The sequence below is a fragment of the Mus musculus genome, chromosome 16 (genome assembly GCF_000001635.26).
Source record: "Mus musculus strain C57BL/6J chromosome 16, GRCm38.p6 C57BL/6J".
In the NCBI taxonomy this organism is placed as follows: domain Eukaryota; kingdom Metazoa; phylum Chordata; class Mammalia; order Rodentia; family Muridae; genus Mus; species Mus musculus.
Window position 1 is genome coordinate 20,610,958 of NC_000082.6, and position 18,858 is coordinate 20,629,815.

General features: G+C 47.7%; 3 protein-coding genes across 4 annotated transcripts in view; 2 read left to right on the plus strand and 1 right to left on the minus strand.

The window, feature by feature from the left end:
• Window positions 1-643: 643 nt before the first annotated feature.
• Eef1akmt4 (EEF1A lysine methyltransferase 4) lies at window positions 644-7,912 on the plus strand. The gene is made up of 3 exons (NM_025462.2): window positions 644-863; window positions 6,669-6,952; window positions 7,433-7,912. Exons 1-3 carry the CDS (start codon window positions 668-670, stop codon window positions 7,718-7,720), a joined length of 768 nt encoding a protein of 255 aa, NP_079738.2. The 5' UTR covers window positions 644-667; the 3' UTR covers window positions 7,721-7,912.
• Eef1akmt4-ece2 (Eef1akmt4-Ece2 readthrough) overlaps window positions 644-18,858 on the plus strand; it is a 34,315-nt gene continuing 16,100 nt past the window's right edge. For both annotated transcript variants that reach the window (NM_177941.1, NM_177940.1), the window contains exons 1-2: window positions 644-863; window positions 6,669-6,952. In NM_177941.1, coding sequence (NP_808810.1) covers window positions 668-863; window positions 6,669-6,952 — 480 coding nt within the window. In that variant the 5' untranslated portion in view covers window positions 644-667. The remainder of the gene's footprint in view (window positions 864-6,668; window positions 6,953-18,858) is intronic.
• Window positions 8,258-10,321, minus strand: Camk2n2 (calcium/calmodulin-dependent protein kinase II inhibitor 2). Its single transcript, NM_028420.2, is given in 2 exon segments — window positions 8,258-9,286; window positions 10,069-10,321. Coding segments are annotated over 2 exon segments (240 nt in total). The 5' UTR covers window positions 10,238-10,321; the 3' UTR covers window positions 8,258-9,215.

Below are 18,858 nucleotides of genomic sequence, written 5' to 3' on the forward strand. Positions count from 1 at the left end.
AGTGGTGAGAGATATTTCTAATGTGAATATGTGCACCGGAATAAGGATAAGATAGCTAGTCCTTAGAACGCATCTCCTTTGAAAGACTACACGATGTTGTAATATAAATATACATATACTTCTCGGTGTATGTCCCTTTCAGAGCACATAAACACGAGTATATCAGTGTTTGCCCAGAAAACAAAACAACAGTTCTGTTCTCTTCTCCAAGCCCAGCTTTCCACTCTGCCTATGCCCAGAGTAGTTGTGTTCACGTAGAGGGGAAAGCTCCTTTCAGTATTCCTCCCGCCTTCCCAAGTACCCGAAGGTGCTCCAAAAATCTTGGGAAGAAGGGAATCTTTAATTAATCACGCCTCTTATTGGAAAGGGTTATTGAAAACCGAACACGAGAGGATGCAGTAATGAGCCTGGTCACGTCTAGTGACCAGATCCGGTTTGCCACGAGGAGATGTGGTCGAGTTTAGACGGGCAGTTCGTTAATATGACACCAAGTAATTCAGCTTCCCAGCCGGACGATTTTCAAAAAAGAGCTTAGAAGGTGACGGAAGTTCCACGTGTTTGTGTGGAGCAGCTGCAGGGGAGGGCGGAGACACAGGCTCCGCCTTCCATTTCTTACCTCGGTGATTGGGCTCCTTAGTCCCGCCCTGGCTGCGGCGCTGCCCTGAGCATGGCCTCTCCCCGGACTCCGGTGTCCCCTCCGGAGTTACCGGAGAAGAACTTCCAGTACCGCCAAGTCCAGTACTGGGACCAGCGCTACAAAGACGCGGCCGACTCTGGACCCTACGAGTGGTTCGGAGACTTCGCTTCCTTCCGTGCCCTCCTAGAGCCGGAGCTGTGTCCTGAGGACCGTATCCTCGTGCTAGGTGGGTAGTGTCCCAGCCACCAGTCGCTGGCCAGATCACATCCGCTTTCTTCTCTTCTGCTTTCTCCTGTACCAGGACGCCCCAGTTCGGAGCCAACACCCAGTACCTTCAGAATCTGTCTGTATTTAACAAGGGCAGACAGAATAAGAGATCGTCAGGACTTTGGAAAAAGACAGTCCTTTGGTGTCCCAGCGAGGGGCATTACCCTGCCCCAGACACTGGAGGCACCTAGGACACTGGAAAGCATATCTCTGTGGACCTACTTCAAGTCCCAGCATTTAACTGGCTGTGTAACCTAGGACAAGTCATGAATCCATTGTGTGTTTCAGTTTCCGTTTCTAGAAATGGGACTGCAAATTTTTCTGGAGTAAATCGTGTGCACCTCGAGCATAACACCTAGTTTTCTTTTCGCACCAGCGGGCACCCGGAGTTGTTGTCAGGTAAAGGGAGTCACCACTTCTCTGAACTCCAGGAGAAAAGTTTGGTCCTAAACACTCATAGGGTAGAATAATGCTGAGTCTGATGGAGAATTGCAGCTGAGGTAGGTGTCAACAAGAGCGATGCTAGGATGTCAGCTGCTGGATACTCAGGAAAAGTTTGAATGAGTTGAGTTGCCTTCCAAATATAGTTTGTAAACGTTTTGTTCAAGAAGCCTGTATACATTTTGGGTTTTTTGTTTTTGTTTTTGTTTTTAGACAGGGTCTCACTATGAAATCCTGGCTGGCTTGGAACTCACCTTATAGAATAGGCTGGCTTTAAACTCACAGAGATCCAACTACCTCTGCTTCTAAAGCCTGTATACATTTAAGTGGAATACTTGATAGGGATAAAAAGGGTATCTCTTATACATATAGTATATATATTTTGGGGGGGGGGGAGTAGAAAATGACCAGGACTAGAAAGGATAACCTAGTGGCTAAGAATTTGGACTCTGAGAGCAAGTAGTTAATGGTAGAAATTTGGTTTAGCTGGAATTGTAATCTTGTACAAAATCTTTAAATTTCTGTGCCTCTATTTTCAAGCCTTAAGAAAATAAAAACCTAGCTGGGTGTGGTGACTCACACCTTTAATCCCAGCCTTGGGAGCAAGAGGCCAGCCTGGGCTATGCAGCAAGTTCCAGGACAGCTAGGAGGCTACATAGAAAGACCCTGTTTCAACAAAACAACATAAGTAAATAACTAAGAAAATGAGAACCTACAGATGAGATCTTCTGGTGATTAGACGAGTATGTGAAGCATCTAGACCAATACCTGGCTAAAAGCTTCGTGTGTCCTTGGAGTTTGCTTATGGTTTCCCCGTAACCTCTCCCCACTAGAAGTAAACAGTTTCTTGAATTCTGTGGTTGTATACTATTGCGTTTATTTATAGAGTTACCACAGAACTACGTTTATCAAGCTTTAGTGCCTTTCAAAATTAACTGGCAAGTTAGGCTCCACTCTGAGATTCTAATTCCAGGGAAGTCTAATATAGAAGCTAGGGACCTTTTTTCTTTTGTTGAAATGGGGTCTTGTTATGTAGCAGTCTAGCCTGACATTTACTGATTAGGATATTTTCCACCCCTACCTCCTAAAGGCTGGGATTGCAGGTGGGCACCAGCAGGCCTGCACTCAGGGCTCTGTTTTCAGCAGTCTCCACAGCTGATTGTCATACTGCTGGTGGGCAAGACATCTGTCTTCGTTAAAATCTTAGCATCGCCGGGCGGTGGTGGCGCACTCCTTTAATCCCAGCACTCGGGAGGCAGAGGCAAGCAGATTTCTGAGTTCGAGGCCAGCCTGGTCTACAGCGTGAGAACTGATGTTCTCTAATAAAACTTTTTTTCTCTGCCTCCCAAGTGCTGGGATTAAAGACGTGCGTCACCACTGCCCGGCATAAAACTTATGTTTAAGACAGAGTCTCCTGTAGTCCTGGCTGGCCTAAAACTCACAGGTAGACTAGTCTGGCATCAGACTCACAAAGCTCTGTCTGCCTTTGCCTTCTGGGTGCTGAGATTACAGACGTGAGCCACTATACCTACCCAAAGCTTTATTTATCAAAAGGAAATAAAGATTCTACTGTAAATCAATCTACTGTCTTGGGTTGAGTTCCCCAGAAAGGATCCCAAGAAGGAGATTCCTGTCCAAGTCATTCATCCAGTAGTGGCTTCCAGGAAAAACTGACAGGTAAGAACGGAGAATGGAGAGAGGCAGCCAGGTGTGGTGGCGCACGCCTTTAGTCCCAGCACTTGGGAGGCAGAGGCAGGTGGATTTCTGAGTTCAAGGCCAGCCTGGTCTACAGAGTGAGTTCCAGGACAGCCAGGGCTACACAGAGAAACCCTGTTTCGAACAAACAAAACAAAACAAAAACAGAATAGGGAAAGTAAAAAAAGATAAAACTGTGATCTCAGGCAAAATCTCGAGAATAATTTTGGCCTGAAGGGGCACAGATGACATGACGACCTTGAGAAGCAAATACCAAAACCTGGGGACAGACTAACGCTTACAAAAGGGCTACAGGGGTCTGGTCAGAACATTGGCAGTGTCTGCAGTCATGGGCATGTGAACTGCAGATGCTCTCTGATAGCAGGATTTCTAGTTCTGCTGTCTTGCCATGCAGCGCACAAGGAGAAGCAGTAATAGCTTCATAGTGAAATACAGCCCACTGGTCATGCTAACGTAGCCCAAGCTGCAGTGTCCCACCAGGCTTGAGTGGGCCTCTTGGAAACTGAGAGGCAGCTGAGCATCGTGGTTAGAAGCTCTGGCTTGGTGTGAAACAGATGTCAGCCCAAATTCTGGCTCCATCTCTGTTGTGTCCTTGGAAAGCTCCTTAACTATTTTCCTCAATTTCTCCACCTAAAAACTGAGAACAATAAAATACTATTTCTGCATGAATCAATATTGAAAATAAACTAAGAATTCTTATGAATTACTTAGCATAATACTGAGTGTTCAGTGACTACTACCTGTAACAGTTTGGGGGGAGGGCTAAGGATGTCACTCAGTTCATTAAGTTCTTGTCTAGCTTGTAGGAAGCTGAGGGTTCAATTCCTAGTATCATGTAAATTGCAAATAGTCCATATTTCACATAAATCTGAATCCCAGTGATCCAGAAGTAGAAGTGTCAAGTTTCAAACCTGGAACCAATGGCTGAGGTGCCTACTTAACATATCAAAGTTGGGCTGGAGAGATGGCTCAGCAGTTAAGAGCACTGACTGCTCTTCTGAAGGTCCTGAGTTCAAATCCCAGCAACCACATGGTGGCTCACAACCATCTGTAATGTCTTCTGATGCCCTCTTCTGGTGCATCTGAAGACAGCTAAAGTGTACTTAAATATAATAATAAATAAATCTTTAGGCCAGAGCAAGCAGAGGTCCTGAATTCTAATTCCCAGCAACTACATGATGGCTCACAACTACAGTGTACTCATATACATTCATTAAATAAATAAATAAATAAATATTTTATGCATTCATTCATTCATCTGGTACTAAAACCCAGGAGAAGAAAGATCAGAATTTCAATGCCATTCTCAACTACATAGGCAGCCTATCTAAAAAGAAAACACTTTAATTTTTTTCTCTTTAATGTCTTTCTCTTTTTTTCTTTTTGAGTGTGATTTCACTATGTAGCCCAGGCTGGCCTGGAACTTAGAGACCTACCTGCCTCTGCCTCCTCAGTGCTGGGATTAAAGGTGCCTGCAACCCAGCCCAGCCTGTTTATGATTTTTGAGGCATGGTTACGATACATGGGCTGGCCTGGAACTTACTATGTAGATGAGGCTGGCTTTGAATTCCTAATCTCATCATTCTATGATATTGATAAATAAGAATTGGAAGCAGTCTGGATACCAAGAAAGTGAGATCCCTTTATGGAACCTGCCAAGAGCTGCTATCTAGCCCCATTCTTAGCCCAAGATGGGCTACTGGAAGACCTGCAAAAGAGCACTTTCTTTCAAAGCAATGTAAATTGGGCTGTCCTCCCTCTCCTTGACCCTGCCCTCTTAGAGACTGCATTCTTTTGTTGTTATTTTTGAAACAGGGTCATACTTTAGCCCAGGCTGACCTCCAACTCAGAGTCCACCTGCCTCTGCCTCCTAAATGCTGGGATTAAAGTTATGAGACTATGCCTAGCTTAGAGATTGCATTGTAGATAATTTACTCCAAATTTCCCTGCACCCCATCCCCAACTCCCAAGGCACGGATTATTTCTCAGCTCTTCTGAGTCAGTGTCTTTGAAATTCTTGGCAGACTCACCTCAGGTAGGGTCTGTTGCCTGTGTGATGCTAGTTTGTCCCTCTCTCTGCTATATGATAGTTGTAAGTCTACATTTAATCTTCCCAGCAGGCACTTAAAGACAAAACCAAAGCTGGGCAGTGGTGGCACAAGCCTTTAATCACAGCATCCGGGAGGCAAAGGGGTGGGCAGATCTCGGAATCCAAGACCAGCCTGTTCTACAGAGTGAGTTCCAGAACAGCCAGGACTACACAGAGAAAACCTGTCTCAAAAAAACAAAAACAAAAAAAAGCAAAACCACCCAGAGTCTCTTATAGCCTAGGCTGGCTTTGCATTTGCTTAGCTAAGAGTGACTCCTGATCCTCTCCCTGGGACTACAGGCATGTAATACTACACACTACTACATTCGATTTATGTGGCCTTGAGGAGACAACCCAGGGCTTCATGCATGCTAGGAAAGTACTCTATTCATTTAGCTACTTCTGCAGAGCATGCATTATTTCTCAGCAGAGACCAAACTGGAGTGTCCAATACATACATTTAGTACAATGGATCAGCTTCACTGCATGTCCCCGTCTAGTCTTCCCTTAGTTTATTAATTCTGCCTTGGACATCAGTGTAAGATTATAATCCCTAACAGGACATCTTCTAGGGTTCCAAGATCCTCTTACTTGTTAGAGATACCTTAAATGTAATAGTGTTATGCTCCTAATGATGCCAATATTATATACATTCTGAGTCTGAGGAAACTGAAGCCCTAGGAATCAGATGCTTTTCTTTGTAACTGGGAAAGTCAAATCCAAATCTTTGAACTCCTGAATTCCAAGCTCCTTCAGCAACTCCACAGATGTTTGTAGCTCTTAAATTTAGTACATTGCATCTGTGTAGGCTAACTACTGATTGTCCTTGTCATTCTCTTAAACAGGAAACCCAAGTTCTTGGTACTGAAACAACTTACCCTAGTCCACATAGCTGAGAAAGAAAGAGACACTTTGTGTCCAAGTTTGTGTTATTCCAAAACTCTCTCCAACACTCTTCTATGCTGTGTTGCTTTAAGAACTTGGTGCGGTGGTGGCACAGAGGCGGAGGTGGAGGTGGAGGCAGAGGCAGGCAGATTTCTGAGTTCGAGGCCAGCCTGGTTTACAGAGTGAGTTCCAGGACAGTCCAGACTACACAGAGAAACCCTGCCTCAAAAAAAAAAAAAAAAAAAAAAAAAACAACAACTAAACAAAACAAAACAAAACAAAAAAACCAAGAACTTGGTGCAGCTAACCAGGCAGTGGTGGTGATTGCCTTTAATCCCAGCACTTGGGGAGCCGAGGCAGACAGATTTCTGAGTTGGAGGCCAGCCTGGTCTATATAGAAAAACCCTTCTCGAAAGGAAAGGAAAGGAAAGGAAAGGAAAGGAAAGGAAAGGAAAGGAAAGGAAAGGAAAGGAAAGGAAAGGAAAGGACAGGACAGGGAAAAGAAAAGAACTTGGTACAGTGTCAGGTGCAGGGGATGAATGGAGAGAAAACAGGCTGAATAGTGGATAAATAACTGGAAGGTGAGAACCAAAACTAACCTAGCTCTTTTGCTACCCATCCTACCCATGGCAGGTTGCGGGAACAGTGCCTTGAGCTATGAGCTGTTCCTTGGAGGCTTCCCTAATGTGACCAGTGTGGATTACTCTCCAGTAGTGGTGGCAGCCATGCAAGTTCGCTATGCCCATGTACCCAGTCTACGCTGGGAGACCATGGATGTTCGAGCACTGGACTTCCCTAGTGGGTCTTTTGATGTTGTCCTCGAGAAGGGTACTCTGGATGCCATGCTGGCTGGGGAGCCAGATCCCTGGAATGTATCTTCTGAAGGTGTCCACACTGTGGACCAGGTGCTGAGTGAGGTGAGGAAGCAGCAAGACAGCAGACCAAGATGCCTGCAGGGAGAAGGGGTTGAACTCTCAGACATTGGACAAATTCAGCAATCAGAAAATGAGGTTTGGAGCAGGTTCTCTTAAAAGTATGGATTTCTAAAGAACAGGGGAGACTGGAATGACCAAGGCTCACAAAGGCCAATCAATGGTTAGATAGTAGCTTGACATAGGGAAGAAGTGGGAGCCAGGTCCCAGACCAGTGAGACAGATTGAGAAAGTGAGTAGTTGATAGGAAAGCAGTGTCTCCTGGATGAATGTCTTCCCTGTCTAGAACCCAACCTTATATAGAACAACCAAAGGCAGAGGGTGGCTTAGTCTATCACAGAAAGCCAGAAAGAACTATTGGATATAGAGTATTATCTGAGGCTTGATTAGATCATTATGGGTTGTACTGACCTTTGAGGACCTGGAGATGATTCTGCACTGATGGTTTCTCTGTCTGCCTTGCAGGTAAGCCGGTTGCTAGTTCCTGGAGGCCGATTCATCTCAATGACTTCTGCAGGTCCCCACTTTAGGATCAGACACTATGCTCAATCCCGTTATGACTGGTCACTGAGGCATACAACCTATAGCAGTGGTTTTCATTTCCACTTTTACATCATGCATAAGGGCAGAGCGCTCAGTGTGTCCCAGCTGGCCCTGGGGGCCCAAATCCTCTCATCCCCCAGCCCTCCTGCCTCACCCTGCTTCCTCCAAGACTCAGACAACGAGGACTTCCTCAGTGCCATTCAGCTGTGAGACTGGAAGTGTGATCTCCAAGTCCTCCCTGCCTTTGTGCATTAGGCTCCTAGGGAGTTGGAATTCCCAGTTTGGGGCTGGGGATTGGTTGCTGGGTACTCAAATCCAGAGGTCTTGTGCATAAAACAGTGCCAGTGGGATCAAGCCCATGTGAACCAATACAGTGTGAGTCCAACTAAATCCCAGATCCCAGGTTTCTGGCTTCTAGGATTTTTATTTCTACAGAGTTTCCCCACCTCCTCCATGTGACTTTATCTTTAGGGGCAAAGCTCAACACATGCTCCTCTGCTCATCCAACCTGCATTAATCCTTAAGAGGCTAAAGACTTTGAATTTAGACTGCTTTATGCTTCTGATTTCAGCTCCAACCCCAACATGGTGACCTGTCCCGGTTAGGCTATACAGGTACTTAAGGAGGCCATATATTTGTGATGTTCCCACACCAGGGTGCCCAGACAACGCTCACCTTCCCCACCAGGAACTTGCACCCGAGATTGTCAACAACTGTACCCCGGCAGACTGAAGCAGCAGACACACACACACTCACACACGGAGGTCTGTGTTTATTCACACACTCCTGTTACATTGAGGATGGAGAAACATTTTTACAAAGGACAACCCTGGGTTGAGAACATCTTCCGGTCCACAGGTGTCATCCAAAGGTACTGAGCAGTCCCCATTTGGGTTCCCAGGGGTAGCATGAAGGGGTCCAAGGTAAAATCAGATCTGGGCCCTTAAAAGATGATACCTTGGGAGGGAGGAGTCTCCCAGTGAGCCTCCTGGGGTCAGAATTGGGCAGACTGGCCATGTGGTTAGTTACCATGTTGGGGGCTTGTCCCATCCCAGTCTCAACACCTGTTCTATCTGCCAGGCGCAGAAGAGCATGGCGGAGGCTGTGGGGGAAGGGCACAAACCATGAGCGGAGCCAGTAAACAAAGAATCGGATATAAAAATACAAATGTGCTGAGGAAGTCCCTTAGAAAGAGGCTGGGGTCACGCCAGACAGGGGTACAGTTGAGGAATTGCCCGGAGGGCTAGGCTGAGGTGGGTAGGAAGCTCATGCAAATATGCAGCCAAACCTCCCTGGCCGCGCAGTCCGACGCCGCAGCTGCCCGGGCTGCAGACCAGATTGATCGGAGGAGGGGCGGGGCAGGGGAGCCGTGCGGGAGGGGGCGGGCTGGGGGCCGTGGGTCTCTGTGTCGGTTCCGGTGTGCGGGGTGGAGCTGCGGCCCGAGGTTCTAAAGTGCATGAGTGCGTCGGCGGGCTCCGGGCTGGTCCGCACCACCACTACCGGCGNCGGCGTGGTGCTGAAGCGGACAGCTCCGGAGCGCCTGGCAGCGGCGGTAGCAACACTGACCCCGTGGCGGCGTGGCCCTGCAGCCCCCGCCCGTAGGCACCTCGGCCCCGGGCGGGGGTGCGCCGGCAGCCGCATCGCCGGCCCGTGCTCCTGGCCGCTGCGGGGCTGGGCCCGGAGCCCGCCGCCAGAGCCGGCGCGTCTACACTCCGGACGGAGGCTTCTCCCCCATCCCCTTCAGCACGTCGTCTATCCGGTCATCCTCGATCACCACTGCGCAGGGAGAAAGCGCATCAGCCGCGCGGTCTCGGGGGGCGGCGGCGACAGTGGGGCCGGTGTCCTCAAGCCCCGCGCAGATCTACTCTACTGCCTGTGTTTCCGCGACACGGCTCAAAACCCTATGCCCTCCCTACCCGAACTCTCCCGCGGACCCTACCTGCTACCAAGCCTGGCACCCAAACCTCCCTATGTGGGAACACCCCTCTTCCGAAGACTCCCAATGCGAACCCTCCCGTCACCTGAGCCTTCCTCCATCTAAGCCGACCAGAAACCTCTGCCTTCGACACAACCCCCTCCTCGAACTGAGCTCAGATGAAACTGTCACCTGGTGTAACCCTTTCCTCTACCTGAATCCCTGTTTTGATAGTGCCTTCCTGAGTCCCCTCCCAATACAAACAATCAAGACGACCGAACCCCTGGCCTCGGTGCCCTCCAGTAACATCCACCTACTCATCTCAGCCCAAGGAATTGGCCCACCACCTTGTGTTCCCAGTGCCAAGCAGCCCCAAATACCCTAAGCGGCCCCTCCCCCTTGACCAGGAGCCGGGGCTCTTTTTCCAGAAGTGGAGAGCTTCGAATCCGGGACACAGTATTCCCGGGAGAGGGAAAGAATGGGACAACTCCACAGCAGGGACCCTCCCCACCCCGGGCGGGTACGCAGCTGGCTGCGCTGGTCTGCGGCAAGAGCAGCTGCCACTTGACGGGGAACGGCAGCCTGGGGACGCCAGGCGAAGGGTTTCTGGGTCAGGCGGCGACTCCGGGCCCGGGCCGCGTACCTCTCTTGGCTCGGCCGATCTGGCCCAGCTTGGGGGGCCGCTTGGCCTGGTTGCCAGCGAAGAAGGAGTTGGTGTCCTGCAGGCGGCAGCTGAAAGAGAGGTCGGAACCTTCGGGGTCTGCGCCGAAGCGGCCCATCTTGTCCTCACCGTAGGGTAGGATCTCGGACATGGCGGGCACCGGGCGGGCTAGGGACTGCGGCGGGGCACGGGCAGAGGCTAGCTGCCGGACCGGCCCTAGCTCAGCAGGGGAGCCGGCGGAAGGATGAAGTCATACAGCATCCGGGACTGCGGAGCCGAGCGGGGCCTCCTCCCCCGCGCCTCCGCCTCCCGGGCCGCTGGGCAGGCGGCGGCGGCAGCGGCGGGGACCGGGCGGGGGCGGGGCGGGGGCGGCGGCGGCGGCGAGAGCGGAATGACGATGAGCGCCCGACTGCGGCAGAGAACGGCGGGCGGGGCGCGGTGGAGGCGGGGCGGGAACCGGCCAGCGGAAAGAGGCGGGGCCCAGCGGTTCGAGGGAGTCCGGTGATCCCTGGAGTGGAACGCGCGGCCGTGGGAGGTTCCCGCGAGGTGGCCGGGAATGGCCGCCACGTGGGCCCGGGGGAACCGCAGCGGCCGGTGCAGGCGACAGCTAGGCGGGAGCGGCTAGCCGAGTGCTTAGGGGAGAAGGGGAGTGACGGCACCCGCGGTTAGGGGAGAGCAACAGAGAACTGAGCGCCAAAAGCTGGGGGCGCGGCGGGGCCCCAGAAGGCGACGGCCAGGCTGGCTGTGAACACAGCCCTGGGCTCTGAAACGCGACCGGGAAAGGGCCAACTACGCGTAGAGAGAGGGGAAGGAACCATCCGACTGGAGCGCGGGAAGAGCTCGGGCCTGGGGGTGGTGCCACCGTGCTTGGCGCGTTCCTGTATCCTGGTTGCGCGTAGGTCTCCATCAGTTGGCCAATTTGTATTCGACTGTCTGAGCATCTGTCAGTCTACCTCTGTGTATCTGATCTTGGTCTCTGTGTGCTAGTTTTGAATTTCTGTATCTGTCTGCATACCTGGTCCCTGTATGAGTACCACTGGGTCTGTCCCCCGAGACTGCGTTGCGGCCTTTCAGGGGAAGGATCTTAAACACTGCAACCGCAGCGCGCGCCAGAATAGACTCCCCACAAACCCTAGGACCGCTGTTGGCGCCAAAATCCAGACTCAAAGCGCCAGTCGCTCCACGCGGTTCCCTCAGCCTGGGAGGCTTGCTCTAGCTGGCAGTGTGGGAGAAATGAATGGCAGCGTCGCGGCGGGCGCCCTGGATGCGGATGACGCAGGGAAGCCCGGAGTGCCTGAGCAAGAGGCGCGCGCTAATAAGCATCAGCAGGGACAGGGTGTCCCCCGCCCTTGTTGCTGGGGCCTGGGGTAGAGTTCTCTCCCTCCCCTGAAAAGAACACGCACACTTCCTTTCACCTCTTGCGCCCCCCGCCCCCCCACAAACCCCGCCCCTGCCCTGCTAGCAGTCAGCTGCAGCGTCACCCGCTCTCTGGCGCGAGAGGGCTCTGGCGCAATCACTGGCCTTGGGAGGGAGGGTGTGTCTCACATTCACTCACAGTGACGGGCTGGTAAAGACAATAATGACGCTATTGCTTTTGCCCATGCTCCAAGCAAGACACCTTCCCTTTAGTCCCGCCAAATCACGCTAGTGAGATTGCTGGGTTGCTGATTTTTCTCCCTTCGGGTGTTTAATGCAAAGGTCTCTGCTGTCAGGACTCTGAACAGGGCCTGTGGGATAGGGAAGAGGAGTGATTGAGATTACCTCTGGGGTGTAGCCTAACAGGGGTTCCTTCTAACACTCCTGTACGCCATCTTTTTGGCTGGGAGGAATGGTCCCCAACTGAGCCCTGGGGTGAGAAAGACTGACCCTGACATCTGAAAGGAAGGACAGAATAACTCTGGGTGATCAGATTGTCCAAAACACCTCCTTCCCCTGGAAGTTGCACAGCTATGACTTTCAATCCAGAATCTGCCATTTTCTGAATGACCTTGAATTGAAGGCCCAATAATCGTGTTTTTAAAAATCATTTGTGTTGGTCCTGGTGGAGTTGGCCATTCATCTCTGTGATCAGTCAGGCTGATCTCTGTGAGTCTGAGGCCAGCTGCATCTACACAGTAAGTTCAGGGCTACATAATGAGACCTTGTCCAAAAACAAACAAAAATCATTGCTACTTATATAACTTTAGAAAAATAAAGCCACCAAAATCTTAGCAGTATACTCTTCATCTTCCCAATAAGTGTGTCATGTGATCTCTCTGAGCTGCGATTCTAGTTTAAACAGAGAAAATAGAAGCTATTCATTAAGGCCAGTTTTGTGGGTGAAACAGCCCTGAGCTAAGCTGCATTGTTTCAGAACTGAGCAGCCACTCACCTAAATCGATGAAGAAAGAACCCTGGGATTCTTGCCAAGAATGATAGCATGTGGGAACTGAAGCAAATCTCTCTCTAGCAAGAGAAGAGAGATAAAGTCAATAATTTAATCTGGAATTCATTTTTATTTTATTATTTTTTAAAGACAGGGCCTTACTGTGTAGACCCAACTAGCTTGAAACTTGTCCTATAGCTCAGGTAAGCCTTCCTGCCTTAGCCCCCAATGTTCTGGGGTTGCATGGTTGTGCTTCCACACTCAGTTGGGTAGATTCTTTTTTGTTTTGTTTGTTTTGTTTTGTTTGAGACACGGTCTCATTATGTAGCTTAAGCTGGTCTGAAACTTGTATAAACCAGCTAGCCTTGAGCCTCCTAAGCAATCTAATTTGTGTCTCCCTCTGCAGTGGAGCATAGTTAAGCAAAAAAGACCCAAGTGCAGAACTTTAAAGATATTATAATACTAAATGTGCATAAGTTCCACTTATGTGTGAGAAATTTTCCTTATATTCTTATCTTCTACGCAAAAGTGTGATGTTCTGCATCTCTGCTGAGATAAAGTTTGGAGTATTGTAATAGCACTTTAAATGTTTTTATTGACAGCCTCTCACTTGGGGCATAGTGGCACACTCCTGTAATCCCAGCACCCAGAAGGCTGAAGAAGGATCGGAAGTATGGGCTACATAGTGAGTTCAAGGCCACCCTGGGCTACATTGAAATCCTTTCTCAAAAACAAAACAAAACAAAACAAAAACAAACAAACAACAACAACAACAAAAACAACCAAGGACCAGTGCTGAAGTTCAATGATAAAGCAGCTTGCATAATATGCATAAGGCTCTGGGATGGTTCCCCAGCAGGGAACAGCAAGATCAAACTACCACTGATGATAGAATCCATTTACCAAGGATCACACTGGAGCCGCAGACACAGCAGTGGACTCTGATACACTAGTGTAGTGATTAATGAACTGTTGAATGGCTTGTACAAGTTATACAAGTGAAACTTGTCCTATAGCTCGGTAAGCCCACCTGGCTCAGCCTCCAGTGACTGGGGTTGCATGGTTGTGCTTCCACACTCAGTTGGTTAGATTCTTTTTTGTTTTGTTTTGTATAAGTATGAACACTTAAGTTTCCCAGTATCTTAGGTTTCTCATCTGCCATACAGGGAAATTATATTAGTAGAATATATCTTATTAGACTATTGTAAAGATAAATTAATAAGTATATAGAAATGGTAGCTGTTATTTTACAAACCCAAAGAGCTTGAAAGTAGCATCAGGCTTCTTTGATGGCTCAGTTAGTAAAGATATGTGCTGTCCAGCCTGAAAACCTGATTTTCATCTCCATGATGGCAGGAGAGACTGCCACAAATTTTCCTGTGACTTCTATATTTGTGCTATGGTATGTGCAAACATACATATGATGAATAAATAAGTATGTAAAAAAGAAAGTAGCATCACCATCATCAAATACATTCATACTAAGCATTCTGTTTACATCCTTCTGACCTTTTTTCAACCTGTGATTGCGTGTATTTATTTTGCTTTATAAAATGAGATTTCTTTTAAAACCTGTTCCTCTCCTAATTTACATATCAATTATTATTCCCATCGATTATTTTAAAAAATATATTTATTTATGTATATGAGTACGCTGTAGCTGCCTTCAAACACCAAGAGAGGACATTGGACCCCATTACAGATGGTTGTGAGCCACCATGTGGTTGCTGGGAATTGAACTCAGGACCTCTGGGAGAGCATTCAGTGCTCCTAAGCACTGAGCCATCTCTCCAGCCCCCGCTTAGTCCTCTTCTATCATTTGCATGTGTTACACAGCATTCCATTGTATGGATGCTTGAGTTATTCAACAAGCCCTCTATACTTATACATGATTTCCTCCCTGTTTGGGGGGGGGGGGGCATTATAAATAGCACTGTGATGAACAAATGTAAGAAAAAGATAACAACATTTTGCAGCTTCCCCAGTACAGAAGTAGAGTCTATTTGTCCATCCCTGAATCCAACCTTGACCACAGGACATGCTGGCCCTGTAGGGACACTAGCAAATGTGATGAAGCAAAGGTCTGAAAGACAGCTGTGTTCTGAGGCATGACCGACCCCATTTGTTGCTGATGTGAGTTTTAATGATGACTAACAGTAGCTTGGTATTTCTCTTCTTTGTTTGCTATTATAATATAGCATGGTTACTGGAAGAAGAATAATTACAAAGGGTTTGGTCATCCCAATAGAAACCCATAAAACAAATGAGACCATCTAACCAGTCCCAGACTGGAAAAACCATCCAACCAACACCTCTCTGCTCCACTGAGGTCCAGCTACTCCCCTTCATGTTTGCTTCCTAATCTTCCATTTCTGCTTTCTTCTCCCACGTCATTCTCCGCCAGGAAGTTCTGCCCTATCACTTCCTGCCCAGCAACTGGCCATCAGATCTGTATTACAACCATTCAGTAGCAAGACAACCTCTGATAGATACAATTCTAGACTGCCTTGAGGAAGGACAAATATTTACAAACTAGAACTTGGTGTTGAGAAATAGAAATAACAATATCAAAATCCTGTCAGCACTTAGCTCTCTGAAGGTACAGAATTAACTATTGAAAATACAGAAATAGGGCTGGAGAAATGGCTCGAGGTTTAAGAGCACTGATAGCTCTTCCAGAGGTCCTGAGTTCAATTCCCAGCAACCACAAGGTGACTCACAACCATCTATAATGGGGATCTGATGCCCTCTTCTGTTGTGTCTGAAGATAGCTGCAGTGTACTCATATAAATAAAATAAATCTTGAAAGAAAGAAAGAAAGAAAGAAAGAAAGAAAGAAAGAAAGAAAGAAAGAAAGAAAGAAAGAAAGGAAAAAAGAAAGGAAGGAAGGAAGAGAGAAAAAAGAACAGAAACACACCTTCATACAAAGTAAAAAAAAAGATGACTCCAACAATTGGGGGCTGAACTTAGGGCTTCATGCCAATGCTCTAATACTGAATCCCAGACATTTTTCTCCTTTGCATTTGCATTTTGTGATACAGTCTCACCAGATTGCTCAGGGTCCCCAGGCAGGCTGTAAATTTATTATCTTTCTGATTCTGAGTAACTGGAATTACAGACCCGCTCCACCCAATCTGACTCATTCTGATTCCCCTTGCCCCCCTTTTCCCTCCCTTTCCTTTCCTTCCTTAGACAGGGTCTAATATATCCTAGGCTGGCCTCAAACTCGGTGTGTAGCCGAGGATGACCTTGATCTGATGGTCTTCCTGCTCCCATCTTCCAAATACAGGCACATGCCACCTCACTTGATTCCCAAGTGCTGAGCTTTCTTTCTTGTCGTTTTGGAAGGGAAGTCAAGAGCTGAATGCTAAGACGCCATCTTGTCACTGCGGTGAGCATGAGCATGAGCAAGCCAGAGACTCGTCCTGAGTAGACAGCGGCTTCAGGCTCCAGTATGTCAAGATGTTAAAGCTTGATGCTTAGGGAACCTAGCCTGCGCCACCATCAGAGAACTAGAGTATACTTCCTCCAGCCTTACTAGTTTTACTCTATTATAGGTCTTGGACGATGATAACAATAATTAAAATACCAGGGCACGGTGGTGTATACTTATAATTCCAGTACTTGGGAGGCAGAGGCAGGGAGATCACTGCATGTTGGAGGCCAGCCCTGGCTACATAGTGAGACTCTATCTCAAACGAATAAAGCCGGGCAGTGGTGGCACATGCCTTTAATCCCAGCACTCAGAAGGCACAGGCAGAAAGATCTTTGCATTAGAGGCCAGCCTAGTCTACAGAGTGAGTTTCCAGGACAACCAAGGCTACACAGAGAAACCCTGTCCTACAAAACAAAAACAAAAATAAATTAAAACCAGGCAGGCTTGTTGATACCAGCTACTAGGGAGACCGAGGCAGAAGAATTGAAACTTTACGGTCAGCTTGGGCAACTTAGTGAGAATTTCCATTATTATTATTATTATTATAGGGTCTTGGGATGGCACAGTGGGTAAGCACACTTGATGCTAAGCCTGCTGACCTGAGTTTGATCTTAGGTCAGGAACATGGAAGAAGAAAGGGCCAATTCACACAAGTTGTTCTCTGACCTCCACTGTGTGCCACTGCCCTCACCCCAACACATCATACACACAAACACAAATATATACAGACATAAAAATTTTTTAAATGTTACTAATAACTTATTTAGACAGATTCAGTCACTATGTGGGCCTGACTGTCCTGGAATTCAATCTGTAGACCAGGTTGGCTTGAGTTCACATAGGTCCACTGGACTCTGCTTCCCAAGTGCTGGCATTAAAAGTGTGAAGCACCATACTCAGCCAAAATAGACTTTATTTTAAACACCTTATCCCTGAAAACATTATTTGAATTTTTTATTTTTTTAAAATATAATTTATTCTTTTTTGTTTTGTTTTTCGAGACAGGGTTTCTCTGTATAGCCCTGGCTGTCTTGGAACTCACTTTGTAGACCAGGCTGGCCTCGAAATTTAATTTATTCTTATTTTATGTGTACGGATGTTTTGCTTATGTGTGTCTGTGAATCATGTACAGTGCCTGCAGAGCCCAGTAGAAGGTGTTGGAGCCCCTAGAATTTGGATTACTGAAGGTTGTGAGCCTTTACGTGGCTGCTGGGAATTGAACTTAGGTCCTCTGGAATAGCGGCCAGTGTTCTTAACCATTGAGCCATCGATGCAGGCCCAAAATAAGTTTTTTTTTTTCCATTTTTTATTAGGTATTTAGCTCATTTACATTTCCAATGCTATACCAAAAGTCCCCCATACCCACCCACCCCCACTCCCCTACCCACCCACTCCCCCTTTTTGGCCCTGGCGTTCCCCTCCAAAATGAGTTTTTTAAGGTCCCAAATAATCTGGAGGTAGAATACCTATTAGCGGGTGCACGGCCCTTGGTTTAATACCCAGTATCTGGAGAAAACCAGATTGACTCACAATACACTCTTTATGTGCAGTTACTGTTCTTTTTAATTACGGAAACACAAGTTGAGCTAGATACCTTTTTTTTTTTTTTTTGCTGTTGTTTGTTTTGAGACAGGGTTTCTCTGTGTACCCTTGGGTCCTCTGAAACTCACTTTGTAGGCCAGGCTGGCCTTGAACTCAGAGATCCAACTGCCTCTGCCTCCCCAGTGCTAGAATTAAAGGAGTGTGCCACCACTGCCTAAATACTACTCTTATTTCCATTTTACAGATGGGGAAACTGAGTCTAAACCCAGAATTGTTCATCCTAACAGTGACACTGTGCTCTGTCTTGTTTGAGAACATGCAATTTGGGGATGGAACAGTTCCTAAGAAAGCAGTCTAGCACTTCTCAGCCAAATCCATTCATCTTGCATCGTTTCTCAGTCTCAAGAATAGCCCACGCTAGCACCACTTGCAATAAGATGTCTGAGAACTTAGGTGTGAATCAATAAATGAGTATCCATTGCCACTCACTACTTAAGGCTGCCTCAGATCACGGTTTGGTATTCTCCTGGTTAGGGAGAGGAAGAGGAGGCAATGCTTTGGTGTCCCCGTTCCCTCCGCAGCACTGTAAAAAACATGAGGCACTCCTTGGCGCAACAGACTGTAACACTCGCCTGCCTGTTTAAGGAATGACAATATGGAAGGCAGATGGTGATGCATGGATACCACACTGTTGCGTTTCAGTTAAATATTGCTTGGTGATTTTTTTTTTCCCTCTTGTAAACCTCCCAAATAAAATCGCTTGCCTTCCTGAGTTGGAAGTGTTAGCATGTCTTTTCTTTAAATATCTGTGCATGGCTGTTTTTTTCCCTGCCAATTTGTCACCATCTGTAACCCTCCCTTTATGAGATGATCCGATGACGGCAATTATCTTGGAGAGTGAAAGTGCCATCTTGAAGCAATGTGTAAGAGCGGCATTAGTGTGAGCTGTGTGTATAGTGCATGCTGCCGTAACACTTGGTATGTGCTTGTGTGTATCCCCAATGACAGTGGGCTTTTCTGTATATACATTGTGAAAATTCAGAATAGTTGCTTTAGAGTTTCTTTGTGCTTGGAGCCTTGTGCTGTTGTAGATATCCTATGGACACCTGTATAGAGGTGAACTGCCTGTGGTTTCCTGCTGTAAAAAAAAAAAAAAAAAAAAAAGACCCTGCAGACATTCTGCTAGGTAAAGGGGTTCCTCTCTGGGACATAACTCCTCTATGGTGTTTAAAAGTATTGAAGGCCTGAAATTTGGAAAGTCCGGGTTAAAAAAAAAAATTAGCAATGATTGGGCCTCAACCAAATGGAAGCAAATTATGGGTGGCTTGCCTGAGGGGCTCTCAGGCTTGATGGAGAGCAGCGGTTGCGCGGAACGTGGTCTGGGCGCGGATGCTGGCGGGGAGCCGCGCGCGCTCCGCCCCTCCCCCTC

What these genes read in the sequence shown, in the direction of transcription:
- Eef1akmt4 (NM_025462.2), top strand. Translation starts at nt 668, where the DNA reads ATGGCCTCTCCCCGGACTCCGGTGTCCCCTCCGGAGTTACCGGAGAAG. An exon ending in GGACCGTATCCTCGTGCTAG is followed by an intron (nt 864 to 6,668) that starts GTGGGTAGTGTC and finishes TACCCATGGCAG; the next exon opens with GTTGCGGGAACAGTGCCTTG. An exon ending in TGGACCAGGTGCTGAGTGAG is followed by an intron (nt 6,953 to 7,432) that starts GTGAGGAAGCAG and finishes TCTGCCTTGCAG; the next exon opens with GTAAGCCGGTTGCTAGTTCC.